This window comes from Pseudonaja textilis, chromosome 2, assembly GCF_049901715.1.
Source record: "Pseudonaja textilis isolate UNSWEBS1 chromosome 2, rPseTex1.2, whole genome shotgun sequence".
NCBI classification, from domain to species: domain Eukaryota; kingdom Metazoa; phylum Chordata; class Lepidosauria; order Squamata; family Elapidae; genus Pseudonaja; species Pseudonaja textilis.
In genome coordinates, this window is record NC_141991.1 from 9024338 (window position 1) to 9040035 (window position 15698).

At 43.3% G+C, this 15698-nt stretch overlaps 2 protein-coding genes across 2 annotated transcripts in view; one reads left to right on the plus strand and one right to left on the minus strand.

Moving 5' to 3' along the window:
• Positions 1-15698, plus strand: part of LOC113450704 (uncharacterized) — a 503870-nt gene that overhangs the window by 179308 nt on the left and 308864 nt on the right. The window lies entirely within an intron of this gene.
• The window catches only part of LOC148126681 (uncharacterized), a 31158-nt gene continuing 18088 nt past the window's right edge, over positions 2629-15698 (minus strand). Inside the window, exons 2-6 of the mRNA XM_087927911.1 lie at positions 12848-12965; positions 10857-10906; positions 9520-9646; positions 4842-7428; positions 2629-2738 (exon numbers count right to left, since the gene is read on the minus strand). Of these exons, the coding sequence (XP_087784037.1) occupies positions 5477-7428; positions 9520-9646; positions 10857-10906; positions 12848-12965 (2247 nt within the window). The 3' untranslated portion in view covers positions 2629-2738; positions 4842-5476. The remainder of the gene's footprint in view (positions 2739-4841; positions 7429-9519; positions 9647-10856; positions 10907-12847; positions 12966-15698) is intronic.

Below are 15698 nucleotides of genomic sequence, written 5' to 3' on the forward strand. Positions count from 1 at the left end.
CATTTTTCTTTTATAAACTGGTTCTGTGGGCGTGACTTGGTGGGCATGGTGTGGCTTGGTGGGCATGGAAGGGGAAGGATACTGCAAAATCCCCATTCCCTCCCCACCCCCACTAACCTGCTTTCCAGCTCCATTCTCCTGTGCAGGGCAACCAAAGAAGACCCAGCTGATCAGCTGGGACTTGGGAGGCAGAAAATAGATGGGGGCAGGGCCGGTCAGAGGTACTTTTTTCCAGTTCTCCGAACAACTCAAAATTTCCGCTACCGGTTCTCCAGAACTGGTCAGTACCTGCTGAATACCATCTCTGTCCTATTTGCAATTGGGCCGTGTGTGGCAGACCGACGCACTCACAACTTCACTCGTGCAAGTGCACACACCCCTGTTCACACAAATGAAGCTGTGTGCACACTCACCTGCCCCTCACACAAAACCATCCCCTCCACCCCACAGGGCTGAGCCGCCAACCCAGAAAGGTTGGGGAATCCTGCACTAGACCAAACTTTCTCTCCAGTTGAGATGTTAAATCCTGCTTTAAAAAAAAAAAACCCTCTCCTCCAACAGATTTCCTCTATTTGCCCCAGAACTAAAGCTCTTTCCCGAAATAAGGAAAGTCTTCTCTTCCCTCAGTGAGAAATGTCCTTCGGTGACTGCCCGGTGCAGGGAAACAGCCGACATCTTGTACATCCACACAGACATCTCCACTCTGGGATTCTTTTCAATCGTGGTTATTTTTCTGCCTGCTAAATATGGGCAGCTCCCCTTCTTCCCATGGGAAATGCCCTTGGTCCGAAGGGGGAAATACCTCCAAGGAAGGAAGGCCGGCAAACGAGCGACAACTAGCATATTTTCTATTGTGAGGGAACACAAAAAGACACTCTTGCTGTTGAGGGACTGTCCTGAGTTACCTCAGGCTGGCCCATTACATTTTGCAGAGGCCATCGGTTGGAATGGGCATCTGCCGAGACCCAAGAAATGTGCCTTCTCTGCTACAGTGTGGAATATCCTCCACCGACATTTGATTTTGTGAAAGGCCCTCAAGACTTGCTTATACCGCCAGGCCTGAACTTCTCTTGGAAACGGAAAGTAATCTCAATGGCTCCATTGCTGTGGGGGCCATTTTTATTCATCCTCCACCTATTTTGTTTTGTCTTGATGATATTTATTGCTGTTGGGGTTTTTTTTAAAGATTTTTTAAATACTTTACAGTGGTGTTCATAGAATTAGAATAGAACAGAATAGAGAATAGAGCAGAGTAGAATAGAAAGAGTTAGAAGAGACCTTTGAGGTCTTCTAGTCCAACCCCCTGCTTAGGCAGAAAACTCTGTACCATTTCAGAGAAACGGTTGTCCAATCTCTTCTTAAAAACTTCCAGTGTTGGAGCATCCAGAACTTCTAGAGGCAAGTTACTACAATCATTCTGTCAGGACATTTCTCCTTAGATCTAGGTTGTTTTTCTCCTTGATTAGTTTCCATCCATTGCTTCTTGCCCTGCTCTCATGTGCTTTGGAGAATAGCTTGGCTCCCTCTTCTCTGTGGCAGCCCGAAATATTGGAAATATTGGAAGTCTACTATCATGTCTCCCCTAGTTTGTCATTAAACTAGACAAATCCAATTCCAGCAACCATTCTTCGTTGTAGCCTCTAGTCTCCTAATCATCTTTGTTGCTCTTCTCTGCACTCCTTCTAGGGACTCAATATCTTTTTTATATTGTGGGGACCAAAACTGGACGCGGTACTCCAGATGTGGCCTTCCCAAGGCATTATAAAGTGGTATTAAAGTGGTTGTTTTATTTATTGCTGTGTGCTGCCCAGAGTCACTTTTGGTAAGATACATATGCTTAATCAATCAATCAATCAATCAATAATTGAAGTTGGGGAGAATAGGAACCCTGAAAGCCAGAGTGAAGAACATCAAAAAACAATTGGGAAACAGCTACTTAACTGAGGTGTTGCTGGCATCTCTTTTGACTGGATGAAAAATGATGCCAGACAAACCCATTATTTAATAAATTATGGACACAGAGTCAGCAGGATCCTTTCTGAATGGCCACCATATTGGTTTGGACAATCTCATGCATTGAAGAGTTTCTCACAAGCATTGGATTTGAACTGGCCCTTCCTGGTAGGATTCAGTTCATTTAGTTCAGTTTGCTCCCTCTTCACTTTGTGTCTTCAAGTTTCCCAGGTTCATCCTTTTCACATTTCCTGAACAAACCCAAAACACCATCATTGCAACTTCGTGCTCTCTTCTTTTTTTAACATATTTTATTGATTAAATTATGAAAACATTGGACTTGGTATGATCGTCCTGTCATTCATGTTATACTATATAATACATATTTTATATACATTTATACATTTGTACAGTTAGTTTTTATCTGTAGTCGCCCCTTCTACAAATCCTGTTTATTTTTTTTATTCTGGGTCCTTCCTTTCTTTTCCCACCATTGATAAAATTTACCCCGTATCTTGTAGTATTCTTTCTCATCCTTATTTTTTAATTCCAGAATCTACGGCAATGCTTCTACGACAGCATTCCTCTTAGAGAGGCTCTTTCCATCTTTTCTCCTTCCCTCAGGTGTTCCATTCAACACATTTTCTTTAACAATACTCTAAAAGTATTTTTGTGGAATATACATTTAAGCCTCAACAACTAGCAGCAGTAACCAATCCGGGCAGATCTTGGAAGGTAAGCTGAGCCACTTGAATTTAGATTATCTGGAGCATCAGTGTTGCAGGCTGGAAGAAAAGAAATAATTAAAAACATCAAGTAACACTGCTGAGAACATAAGGGATAAATACAAATTCAGCCCCAATCACGGGCTCAAAATGATATCAACAATGGCACAATCAGACTACAGGAACCACTCAGGTGACTCTGAGGACACAGATAATTCTCCAAATGGTTCAACAACCCTCTAAAAGGATGCAAGTGACTAGCTTTTCTGCAAGGAATATAAATCCTTCCGTTCCCCACCATCCTGTCAGAGCTGAAGAAACTTCTTGGATGAGAAGCGAAACATCTTCAAAGAAAAAACAAGAAAGTCCAGTTGTCTCCTAAAAAGCACTTTGGGGACAATCATGACCTGAATGACTGAGTATCTCTACAGACTTCTCTTTTTTATGTGCATCACATTCAACTTCTACTCGTATTCTGGCTTTGCTTGTTGGGTGAGCAGACTGGAAACATAAAATTCACTCCTCACTGATTCAAAGGCATCAGCTGGCCCAGGTACACACAGTGAAGGTCAATCTATCCATTCAGTGAAGAGAAGAGGAAGAAGAGGAGGGGAGGTTTGCTGTCGTACATGATTGTCTAGTTGCTATGATCCCTGGGGAGAAGAGATGAGAAGAGATGGAAAGACATACAACCAAGAGATAGGGTTTTTTGGTCACCATACTACAAAAAAGAGGTTGAGTCTTTGGAAAAAGTTCAGAGAAGAGCAACTAAGATGATCAAAGGCCTGTAGACTAAAACATACAAAGAACACCTGCAGGATTTGGGTTTGGCTAATCTAAAGAAAACAAGAATTAGGAGTGACATGATAGCAGTATTCCAGTATTTGTGAGGCTGTCCTAAAGAGGAGGGAGTCCATTTATTCTCCAAAGCACCAGAGGGCAGGACAAAAAACAATGGTTGGAAACTAATCAAAGAGAGAAGCAACCTGGAATCAAGGAGAAACTTTCTAACAGTGAGGACAATTAACCAGCGGAAGAACTTGCCACCAGAAATCGTGGGCACTCCATCACTGGATGTTTTTAAGAAGAGTCTAGACAGTGACTTATCTAAAATAGTGTAGGTTCTCTTGCTTGAGTAGGGGGCTGGACTAGAAGACTTCCAAGATTCCTTTCTATTCTATTCTATTCTATTCTATTCTATTCTATTCTATTCTATTCTAATTCTTTTTATATAAAGTTTTTATTCTTTAAGACAAACATACACAAACAATACATAAAGAACATAAAACCATCTTCTATTTTATACATACAGTGTGTCAGTTGGTTTTGAATCTTTTGTGCAATCCTTTCATAATCATTATTCACAATTGAATAATCATTATTTCACATAATCATTATTCACAATCAATCTCACATTGTCAAACTAACATATGCTTATCCATTTATCGATTACTAAACATCCATGACTGTGCTATTTATTCCATCAATATTGTATTATGCTGTCATCCAATGGTTGTATATGTCCACATTATATTTTGTATCAATCTTCTAATCTTCTATAAGAAAATTATCTATTCTGTTACCCTACCATGTCTTTTTATCCAACCATTGATAAAACAAATCCCATATCATAATAAAATTGCTTGTCTTCTTCTTCTCTGATTTCAAATGTCCATTTACTCTATTCGAATTCTATTCTATTTTAGTCTATTGCAGAATTGGATTTACTTCTCACCCAGGAGTACCATGGGGAGGTGGGAAAAGGTCAAAACAAGCCAAGAGATCATCCAGGAAGCTGCGGAACCCCAGACAAAAAGGGGAAAAGGAACCCCCAGAAAGGCCTGTAACTTTGAAAGTGCACTGAACACTCTGCAGTTGGGCCCCAGGAAGACAGGAGTCACGAGTGAAAGGCAGCCAGGCATGCCCTGTGGTCTCCCAGGAGGCTGCAGAATCCCAGGAACAGAGAAATAGCTGAAAGGTTTAGAGGTACCTTAAGTACTAGAGGAGATGGCCATAAAAGAGAATTCTAAAGAGAACCAGAAGACCGTAGTGTTGCCTAAAGGGATGGTCTGGAAGAAGAAATTGGTTTATAGTGAACGGGTGGTCACGGGAAGGAGACCTACCATATTTTCCCCACTGCCATTTACCCACAGGTGCACTTACCTCAGAACTGAAGGAACCCGAGGCAGCCGTTTTCTTTATAACAAGAAAGAAATCTGGGGGGAAAAAAAGTTGGCAATGATGCCGATTCATTTTCAAGTCACGGAAAGGAAGCTGCCTTTCCTCAGGGCCACCTTGACGTTTCAGCTATCACTACCCCTTCCATGTTCATTTTGTTTCTCTCTTGAATGGAACCACTTTGGAACCTACAATTGGAGATCTTTGTAAAACGATTTCTTGGCCATACGATATCCTCTATGTTTTCTCCAATGAATCAGCTCCTTCTACATACCACACATTTAAACTCCGTGTGGCTTATTTGAATGCACGTATTTATCTTTATGTGAGTTTGTGCCTGTAATTTCTCTTAAAAACAGAAGCCAGGGCTGGTACTGAAAGTGCCTCTGCAGTTCCAGAAATTCTCACAAAACAAAGCCTCTTATGGGAAACAAATCCTTTTGCATCTTTTCCCACACTTCAGGTATTTTTATGGTTCTCTCACATGGATCCTCCTTTAGGTCTGATAAAGCTACTCTCCAACTGAACATTGCTCATATTTTTACACATATTTCTATTCTTCCCACGAGGTTCTTTTTCAAATGGAAAAAAAAAATCCACTTGGAATTAGAGCTCCCGAATTATGATTTTTCTCTTTTGTGGGTCTGTTCGTGTTGAGAAAGGTGATTTTTCTGGCTGAAACTTTTTCCACATGCCGCACATTTGTAGGGTTTCTCTCCCGTGTGAATTCTTGTGTGTTTGATAAGGTTCGCGTTCTGAGTGAAGCTCTTTCCGCACTCCGGGCATTTGTACGGTTTTTCTCCCGTGTGGATCCTTTTATGGCAAATAAAGTTACTGTCCTTACGGAAGCTCTTTCCACACTCGGTACATTTATGTGGTTTCTCTCCTGTATGGATTCTTATGTGGATCCTAAGATTTGAACGTCCACTGAACTTCTTTTCACAAATCAGGCAGGTATATGGTTTTTCCCCAGTATGTGTTCGTTGATGGGATCGGAGGACAAAATTGTAAGAAAAACTCTTTCCACACTCTGTGCATTGATATGGCTTCTCTCCCGTGTGTTTTCTTTTATGAGATGTAAGGCGGCTGCTTTTATTAAAACCTTTCCCGCACTCCAGACATTTATATGGTTTCTCCCCTGTGTGAATCCTTTTATGGCAAATAAAATAACTGCTGCAGCTGAAACTCTTCCCGCATTCCTTGCATTTGTACGGTTTCTCCCCCGTGTGAATCCTTTTATGTTGCAAGAGTTTATAGTTCTTACTGAAGCCTTTTCCACACTCGGTGCATTTGTATGGATTCTCTCCCGTGTGAAATCTTTTATGTTGCAAAAGGCTACTGTTCTGGCTGAAATCTTTTCCACACTCCATGCATTTGTAGGGTTTTTCTCTTGTGTGAACCTTTTTATGGCAAATGAAGTGACTGCTCTGATTGAAGCGCTTTCCACATTCCTGGCACGTATATGGTTTCTCCCCTGTGTGCATTCTTCTATGTTGCAAAAGGCTGCTTTTCTGACGGAAGCTGTTTCCGCACTCCGGGCATTGATACGGCTTCTCTCCTGTGTGAATTCTTTTATGTCGCAAGAGGCTACTGTTTTGACTGAAGCTTTTTCCACACTCCGCACATTTGTATGGTTTTTCCCCAGTGTGGATTCTTTTATGGCAAACAAGGACACTGTTGTAGCGGAAGCTTTTCCCACACTCCAAACATATATGTGGTTTCTCCTCCGTGTGTTTTCTTACATGTATCATAAGGTTTGAACTCCCACTGAATTTCTTTCCACACTGCAGGCATGTATATGGCTTCTCCCCTGTGTGGGTTCGTTGATGTCTTGTAAGTTGACCACGCTGATTGAATTTTCTTCCGCACACCAAGCATAGATACGGTTTCTCCCCTGTGTGGATCCTTTCATGTATGATAAGCTTACGTCTCTCGGTGAAAATCTTTTCGCACTGCAGACATTTATAGGTTTTCTCCCCTGTGTGGATCCTTTCATGTATGGTAAGTTTACCTTTCTGAGTGAATGTCTTTTCACACTGAAGACATGGATAAGGTTTTTCTCTTGAGGGTTTTTTTTCAGGTAAAACATTCAATTGTTTCTGATTAAATTCCTTTCCATACTCAGGTGGTTTCGCATTTTTATGGGAAATAAGATGGCTGTTCAAACTGAAAATCCCCCCACTATTTATAAATGTATATGCCGTCTCTTTGATGTATGATGGGTTATGTAAAGCAAGAGAGGGAATATGACTGATACTTTGTCCGTTCTCTTCACATTCATATTCTTCCTTTTTATTCTCCATTGGGGAATGTTTACTGAAATCGGATTTCTCTCTGTCTCTTTTGACACATCGGAGATATTTTCCCTCTTCTCGTTGGGCAATTTGATGGATTGGGAGGTCACAGATTTCATTGTGACCAGAAGGAGAAAATTTCATTCCTTCATTCATTATGCAACTTTTTGAATTCCCTTGTGATGGTCCTTGATTTTCAAGCACATCTTTTTCAGATTTTATCATTTGGAATACTACCATGCTGGGCTTCTTGTTATTCTCATGCTCCTGCCAATAAGCTAATTTGGAAAAAAAGTAAAAAAAAAACAACAGTTAATCGTTACTATCATCAGCCTGGATTCATTGAATGAGTTCATCAAAAATATAAATATTGCAGAATATACAGCCTCACGCTACATAACAAAGCTCCATTTCATGCTGAATAAACTAAATTATTAATGTATCTGAAGTAGAAAACTACCTTTCGATACTGCAAAAGCATAAAAAAAAATCCAATTTAAATTTTTTTAAAAAATAATAATTGATTTTTATCCATCGTTTATTTATTTATTTTGTCATGTTTTCTAGTGTATATTGGAAGTGGGGACCCTTTGAGAGCTGCATGCAATGAAATTTCATTTTAATGTATGAGGATTAGTGTACATTCAAAGTGACAATAAAGTTATTCTAAGTTCTCAATCAGGGCAGGCATATGACCATTATTAGGTGGCCCTGGATGACCTGGATGGATCCTTGGCTGTCATGGTGGCCATGAACTCCTGAGCATATGAATACGTAAGAACCAGACCATTCGAATGACCGATCAACAAGAGACGCAATCAGCGACTCAGAATTTAAATATAGCTCCAAACGGACAACCAATCACACGACCAACTGGGCACACAAGACATGAATAAGCTAAGGAGAACAGGACAAGATAATCCTGCTGATGATGTTACTTAGTCTGGTAACGAAATGTTTAGAAACTAGATTGAAACCTGCTTGGAGAGCAAACCACTGCCAAAAATCTAAAACCTGAGCTACAACTGTTTTCTATTATTTCACAACTGAGTGGAGTCCAACTTACTTTCTGTGGATGTAACTCTTCAACTGATCCCTTGACATTTATCCTAGCAAATGCAGTTTCAGGAATATCCTCGACTGTTTAGGGACATGCTGACTGAAATTCATGGGGGCATTTCAAGTAACAGGGAAATGGATGTTTAATACATCCCTATCCTATTCGTCCCACAGTAAAGTTTGCCCACAAACATGAAGAAATCTCTGAAAATATAATGTTTGAAATACATTGAAAGTCCATTATTCCCTTCCTAGAGTGGTAGAAGAACCCACTTTGGCTTCTAGAGACGGCCTCTGATAGATACTCAGAGCATGCAAATTGGAGTAGCTCCTCTGCACTTCATTCCTATAGTCCAGACTCAAGATTTCTCTGGGTACATGGAAGGGAAGACTAAGACAGATGAAGGAGGTTATGTAATGGGAAGAAGCAATGAAAGACAAGAGGAGATATAAGGTCGGATTAAAAAAAAACCCTGAGTCCCAAGCAGGACTGTAACATGAGAAAACCTCTCAGACAAGGCCTTCACTATTCTCAGGAAGACAAAGGAGAGAAGGGAGCAGGGAGGTACATTCAGGCTTGCAGGATTCTGTTACTATGATACAAAACCAGTTTTAGCTTGCGTGACTTTTGTTCCTTAACCTGGTGTCCCTTGAACAACACAAACGCAAGGCCCAGGGTGTCAAACTCAAGGCCCAGGGGCCAGATCCAATCTGGCCTGTGGGGTTGCTCCGGAAACAGCAAAGGATAGGCCCAAAGTGCCTCTGCTGGCGAAAATGGCAGTTGGGAGGGCCACACACAGACCTCCCGAGCTCCATTTTCGCTGGCAGAACATTGCAGGAGGCTGTCGCAGCCAAAAACAGAGCTTGGCAGCCCGTTTTCGCTGGAAAAGTGCTCGGGCTACCACAGGCGCCCTTGACACAAGTGACGTCGAGCTGACCACGTCCCCTAGCCACCACCCCACCCCTGGAGGTCAAACACAACCCTGATGCATCCCTGAATGAAATCAAGTTTGACACCTCTGACTTAAGAGAACTGGGCAGAGGAGAATAAGAAGAACCTCAAGATTCCTTCCAATATGATGTTCCTCTGATCAATAAGTAACCTTGAAGTAAGAATAAAAGCTCAGCTGAGAAAGTGTCCTGGGTAGAATCTACAAATTTTTCCATGTATTTACTTTGGAATCACAAGAAAAAACAAAACAAAATGAAAACAGAATGTCTCCCTCAACCTTGGACATGCTTTGTCAGAGTTTGGACAATAAAAAAGACTTTCCACACTTAACTGAATCCAATTGAAAAGGGATCCTTACCCAGAGCAGCCACATTCCTAGAATTCTCCAGCATGACTTCTCCATATAAAACTCTCTGGCTGGAATCTAGCAGCTCCCACTCGTCCTCCGTGAAATACACAGCCACCTCCTCAAAGGACACCAAGCCCTGGAATTTGAAGGATATATGGTCCTCAGCAGAAGTGCCAGAAACCTCCCTTCCACATTTCCAATATCCTAAAAATGAGTTTCATGAGAGAAAAAATGCTCCTTTTCTGACATAATGTACTGCTAGGTTTAATAGCTCTCTCTCTCTGGCCAACTTCCTGTCTCATTGGAATTTCTTCCTTGTGCAATTCATCTCAGGTAAGCCAGTTTGTCGCATCTATTTTTTGTGTCAAAACTTCCATTTTTTTAAAAGAAAAGATGCCATTTTGATGTAAAAAAGTCCATACCTCACATATATAGAACCTTTAACTGGGACCTGCTTCAACATGTGCCATAATGTGCTCTGATTTGTTTTAACCAGTTGTGAGTTGGCCTATTAATGTTTTAATGGACATTAACAAATTGGGGACAGAAATGTAATTTGAGAGCATTTCTCAGGTGTCACATGGCCTAGTTCTCATCACGATAAAGGGAGGGAGGAGACAGGTGCTCTCAGACTTCCAAGATTCTGTTACTATAACCTTACAGAGAAAGTATTATTACCTTCTATAACTCTGTTTTTAAATTTGGTCTACTAACTCTTCAGTAGGTTATGCTTAAGCAATCAGCTTGAACTATGAATGAAGCCAAATTTTGATCTCAATCTCCTTTGTGCTCATTGTTTGGAATGTAAGTCACCTAACAGATATTTGGATTGGAAATATATAAACTAGGATAGACATTTTAATACTGTATCTTTAAGAGAATCCTAAAACTGTAATTGGGTGTGGTTTCTCAAATGGCCATAAGATGGAGCCAGAAACCTGGGTTGTTTTGGAGTCTCAGACGAGAGTGTGAGTGAGTCTCTGTTTCCTTCTGTTGGAGAGTATTGTCATTCCTCCTAATGGACTGTTATTCTTAGATTTGATGTAAGTCTGTTACTGAACTGTTTTTGATACTGGACTTTGATATTCGGATTATCCCTGAACTGAACACTGACTGCCTTACCTGTGAATGACTTGGACTGTTTGTTTGAACTTTGCTTAAATGTTTATTGGAAGTAAAAACCTACATTTACTATACAGTGTATCTGTGTGCTGTATGTGTATTATTCAACACTTCTCTCACTATGTCTCCCTGTATGCGCTCATTCTCCCAACAGGGAATTACCTCAATGCTCATGACACAAATGCCCCCCCCCCCGATGTTCCTGCCCTAATGAGGCTCCTCACCTGAGATGTTTCAGCTTCACCCGACAGAGAAGATGTTTCAGTTGGCTTCCCTGGGATCAGGATAAAAGGAGACGGATAAAGAATAACAACATCAATAGCACTTAAGCAATAGCAGTTATATACTGTTATAGCAGTTATATACTGCTTCACAGTGCTTGTACAGCCTTCTCTAAGTGGTTTAGAGAGTCAGCCTCTTGCCCCCAACAATCAGCAGTCAGCAAGAGTTGTTAAAAACAGATCATGCCAAACCAATCTTATTTCATTCTTCAACATAGTGACTAAATTAGTAGACCAGCAAAATACTGTGGACATAATATGTTTAGATTTCAGCAAGGCATTCGACAAAGTAGATCACAACCTACTTCTTAGTAAGCTAGAAAAAAGTGGAATAGATAGCACGACCACTAGATGGACTTGCAACTGGCTGGCAAACTGTACTCAACAAGTAGTGCTTAATGGGTCTACATGGAGGGAGGTAAGCAGTGGGGTGCCACAAGGTTCTGTCTTAGGCCCAGTATTCTTCAATATCTTCATTAACGACTTAGATGAGGGAATAGAAGGGGAACTTACCAAATTTGCAGATGATACTAAGCTGGCAGGAATAGCTAACACCCAAGAAGATAGGCTCAAGATCCAGATGGATCTTGACAGACTAGAACACTGGGCCGTATCTAACAAAATGAAATTCAATGTAGAGAAAAGTAAAGTCCTACACTTAGACAAGAAAAACCCAAAGTACACATATAGATTGGGTGAAACCAGGCTCAATAGCAGTAACTGTGAGAGGGATCTTGGAGTCTTAGAGGACAACCAGCTAAATATGAGCCAGCAGTGTGCAGCAGCAACCAAAAAAGCTAATGCAATCCTAAGTTGCATTAACAGAGGGATACAATCAAGATCATGTGAGGTATTAATACCACTCTATAAAACCTTAGTAAGACCACACCTAGAGTGCTGCATCCAGTTTTCTTCACCACATTATAAAAAAGATGTTGAGACTCTAGAAAAAGTACAGAGAAGAGCAACCAGGATGATTAGGGGACTGGAGGTTAAAACATACAATGAACGGTTGCAGGAACTGGGCTTGGCTAGTCTACTAAAGAGAAGAACCAGGGGAGACATGATAGCAGTCTTCCAATATCTGAGGGGCTACCACAGAGAGGGAGGGAGTCAAGCTATTTTCTAAAGCCCCTGAAGGCCAGACAAGGAATAATGGATGGAAGCTGAACAAGGAGAGATTCAACTTGGAAATAAGGAGAAACTTTCTGACAGTGAGAAAAATCAACCCATGGAACAGAAGTTGCCCTCGGAAGTTGTGGGAGCTTCATCACTTGAGACTTTCAAGAAAAGATTGGACTGCCATTTGTCAGAAATGGTGTAGGGTCTTCCGTTTGGGTGCGGGATTGGACTAGATGACTGACAAGGTCCCTTCCAACTCTGATTATCTGTTATCTGCTTACAACCATCAAAGCATCCCCATGTGGTTGTGTGTTATCAGTTCAGATACTTGGCAAATCAACAAGTAGTTACGTTAGTTGCAGTTTCCAGGGGTCATGTGATCACCATTTGCAGTTGGGTTCTGACAAACAAAGTCAATCGAGGAAGCCAGATTTACTTAATGACTGCGTGCTTCGCTTAACCACGTGGCAAAAAAGTCCTAAAATGAGGCATGACACTTAAAAAAAAAACTTGCTGAGAAATTCTGATTCCATTCGTGGCTGTCAATTGAAGATTAACAGTATGTGCCTAGATGTAATCTGGGTCCTCATTTTACCAACCTTGGAAGGATGGAAGGCTGAGTCAGCCATGAGCTGATCAGGATCGAACTCCTGGCAGTGGGCAGAGTTAGACTGCAATACTCCATTTTAACTCCTGCACCACCATGGCTCCTTTTTGGGAATATTTGGAAGCTGGCTGAGACATGCTATAAATTAAAGCCGAAATAATGTGTAGAAGAGACAGAAGAATGAAATGACTCCAGGATCATTTACCAGGCAACAAGATCCGATTTGGATCCTCCTCTGAGAAGCCCAACAGCTGCTCCATAGAGAGACCAGAGAGGTCTTCTCCACCTTCAGGAGGTATGGTGTCCATCTTCATTGGCTGGCCCTGCAATTTAAAACATAGCTAGGGTCAAAGTTAAAACAAATATTGGAACAAGTGGATTCTCCTCTGCCTCCAAAACTGGACAATATGCCTTGGTGGAGATTTTCCTGGGATTCCCTCTTCCTCCCATGGAATAATGTGGAGGGGAAAACAGAATTCTGGGACCGGAAATGGAGGGAAACCAAAGTCTCTACAACTTGCATTTGCGTCTCCAAAGCTGGACTGTATTATAACCAGAGTTGGAGATGCAAATTCCCCTTTTCCTCCCATGGAATAATCTGGATGGGGAACCAGAACTCTGGGGCTGAAATTGGAGGGAAACCAGAGCATCTTCTATTGATACGACCTCCCTTTGAGCCGGGGAAGGGAACTGGGTCTTCCTCCCAGGAGGGGAGACCCTCACCTTCCGTTGTAACTTCGAACTGTCACGAAATAGTTGTAAATTGAGGACTATCTGTAATCTGGGGAGGGAACGGGACAGGATTCTGGGACTGAAAATGGAGGGAAACCAGAGCATCTTCTATTGATAGGGCCTGCATCTGAGCCGGGCAAGGGAACTGGGTCTTCCTCCCAGGAGGGGATAGACCCTCACCTGCGGCTGTACCTTCGGTCACTAAATGAACTGTTGTAAGTCAAGGACTACCTGTAATGGTACCTGGGGGTGGGGGGGAGAAAACCCTGGGACCGAAAATGGAGGGAAACCAGAGCATCTTCTATTGATAGGACCTGCATCTGAGCCGGGCAAGGGAACTGGGTCTTCCTCCCAGGAGGGGAGAGACCCTCACCTGCCTCCCCTCCTCGGAGGGCTGAACGGGAAGCTTCCGGCCACGGCCGCCGCTGCCGCTGCCGCCCGGACCTTCCCGCCTCCCGGCCGGGACCCGCTTCAGGATCGCCCCGTCCCCCCACCGCTCCTCCTCCACCCCCGGGAGCTCGGCTGCTTTTCCTCTTCCTCCTCTCGGGGCTTCAGCCTTCCGGGAGCGAAGCCGCTGCAGACAGCCCGGGTCCCCGCCGAAGCCCGGCAGCCCAAAGCGGTGGAAGCGCTCGGCCTCTGAACCCGGCGGCTCCTCGGGGAGCCTCTCCCGCCCTCCTCCTCCTCTTCCTCGGGCTCAGCGGCAGGAAGGACCCCTCCCAACCCACCTTCTCCTCCACCTCCTCCGCCGGGCCATCGGAGCCCCCACCGCGCCTCTAGCCCCGCTCTTCTCCTCTCCTGCCCGCCCGCTTCGCCCCGGATTCCCCTTCCTCTCCTTCCCGGGAAAAGCGGGGCTGGCGTGGACAGAAACCTATTTATTTTTCACCGGAGCGGCCATTCACTCCCGGCCCCCTCCTCTCGGGAAAGGCGAGCGAGACCCTCTTCCTAGAGAGGCTAAGGTTCCTCCCCCTTCCCCCCCTTTTAAAATATCTCCCGCGTCCATCCCAATACAGACAGTCCTCGACTTCCGACGGTTCATTTGGTGACCGTCCAAAGGGCTGTTGCCCTTTAAAGAAAGAGACTTAGGACCATTGCTCACACTTACAACCTAGACGCTTGGCAACTGACTCACTTTTACGACGGTCGCAGCGTCCTGGGGTCCTCATGGGATTCTCTTTTTGGGACCTGAGAAAGGGAAAAAAAATCAATGAAGGGATGCTAGATTCATTGAAAAACCGGGTTACTGATTTAACACGTGCACCGATTCACTTAACGGCGGTGGCAAGGGAGGTCGTTCAAATGGGGGCAAAAGCCTCTTAGCAAACCTCTCACTTAGCGACATCAATTCTGCGCCCAATTGTGGCCGTGAGTCGTAGGGGCTCCCTGTGTTCTTAAGCCATGGCAGGGCTCTCTCACAGGCAGTTGGAAGGGGATTCTTCTGGACTCAGGGGAGGATTTTGTCTTGCGATCGGACTAAAACCGGTACCCCAATCCCTGATCCATGGACCGGCACTGGGCTGTGGCCTAGCAGAAACTGGGCCGCACAAAAAAGCGATGCCCCATCCACGGGATGCAGGCAGCATGGAAAACTACGTCCCCTGTGATCCGCAAAAAACCCTCCCTCTTTCCATGGAACTGGTTCCTGGTACCCAAAAGTTTCGGGGGCTCTAGAAGATCAAGGATGCTCTGAACTTTAGGAGTCCATGATGGAGGAATTCTTGCTATGAATATCTTATGCTAAGTAGTAGTAATAGCATTTAGACTTATATACTGCTTCACGGGGCTTTTACAGCCCTCTCTAAGCAGTTTACAGAGTCAGTATATTGCCCCCAACGATCTGGGTCCCCATTTTACCCATCTCGGAAGGATGGAAGGCTGAGTCAACCTTAAGCCTGGTGAGATTCGAACTGCCAAATTGCAGTCAGCCGGCAGTCAGCAGAAGAAGCCTGCAGTACCTGCATTCTAACCACTGCGCCCTTTGTTGCAATGTACTGTTACGCTGAGTGTTGCAATGGTCAACCTTGTATGGACAATCTAATGTTGCCATGTGATAAAGTGCTGACTGTGTGGAAAAATACTGGCTGAAGAAACGAAAGTTATATGGGAGATAAAAGTAAGTGGCTGAGGAAACGAAAGTTATATGGGAGATAAAAGTAACTGGGCGGGGCTAAGAAGTAGGGGCGATAAGACACCAGCTATGGTATAGTTTTGCATTAGCATAATTATGTAGAAAGCTTCTTTGTTTCTGCTATGACGTGTGCAAGTAGCCTATAAAAGGAGTACCCACCATTATTAAAGTGCCTTTTCATCCCGAGTAAACACTGTGT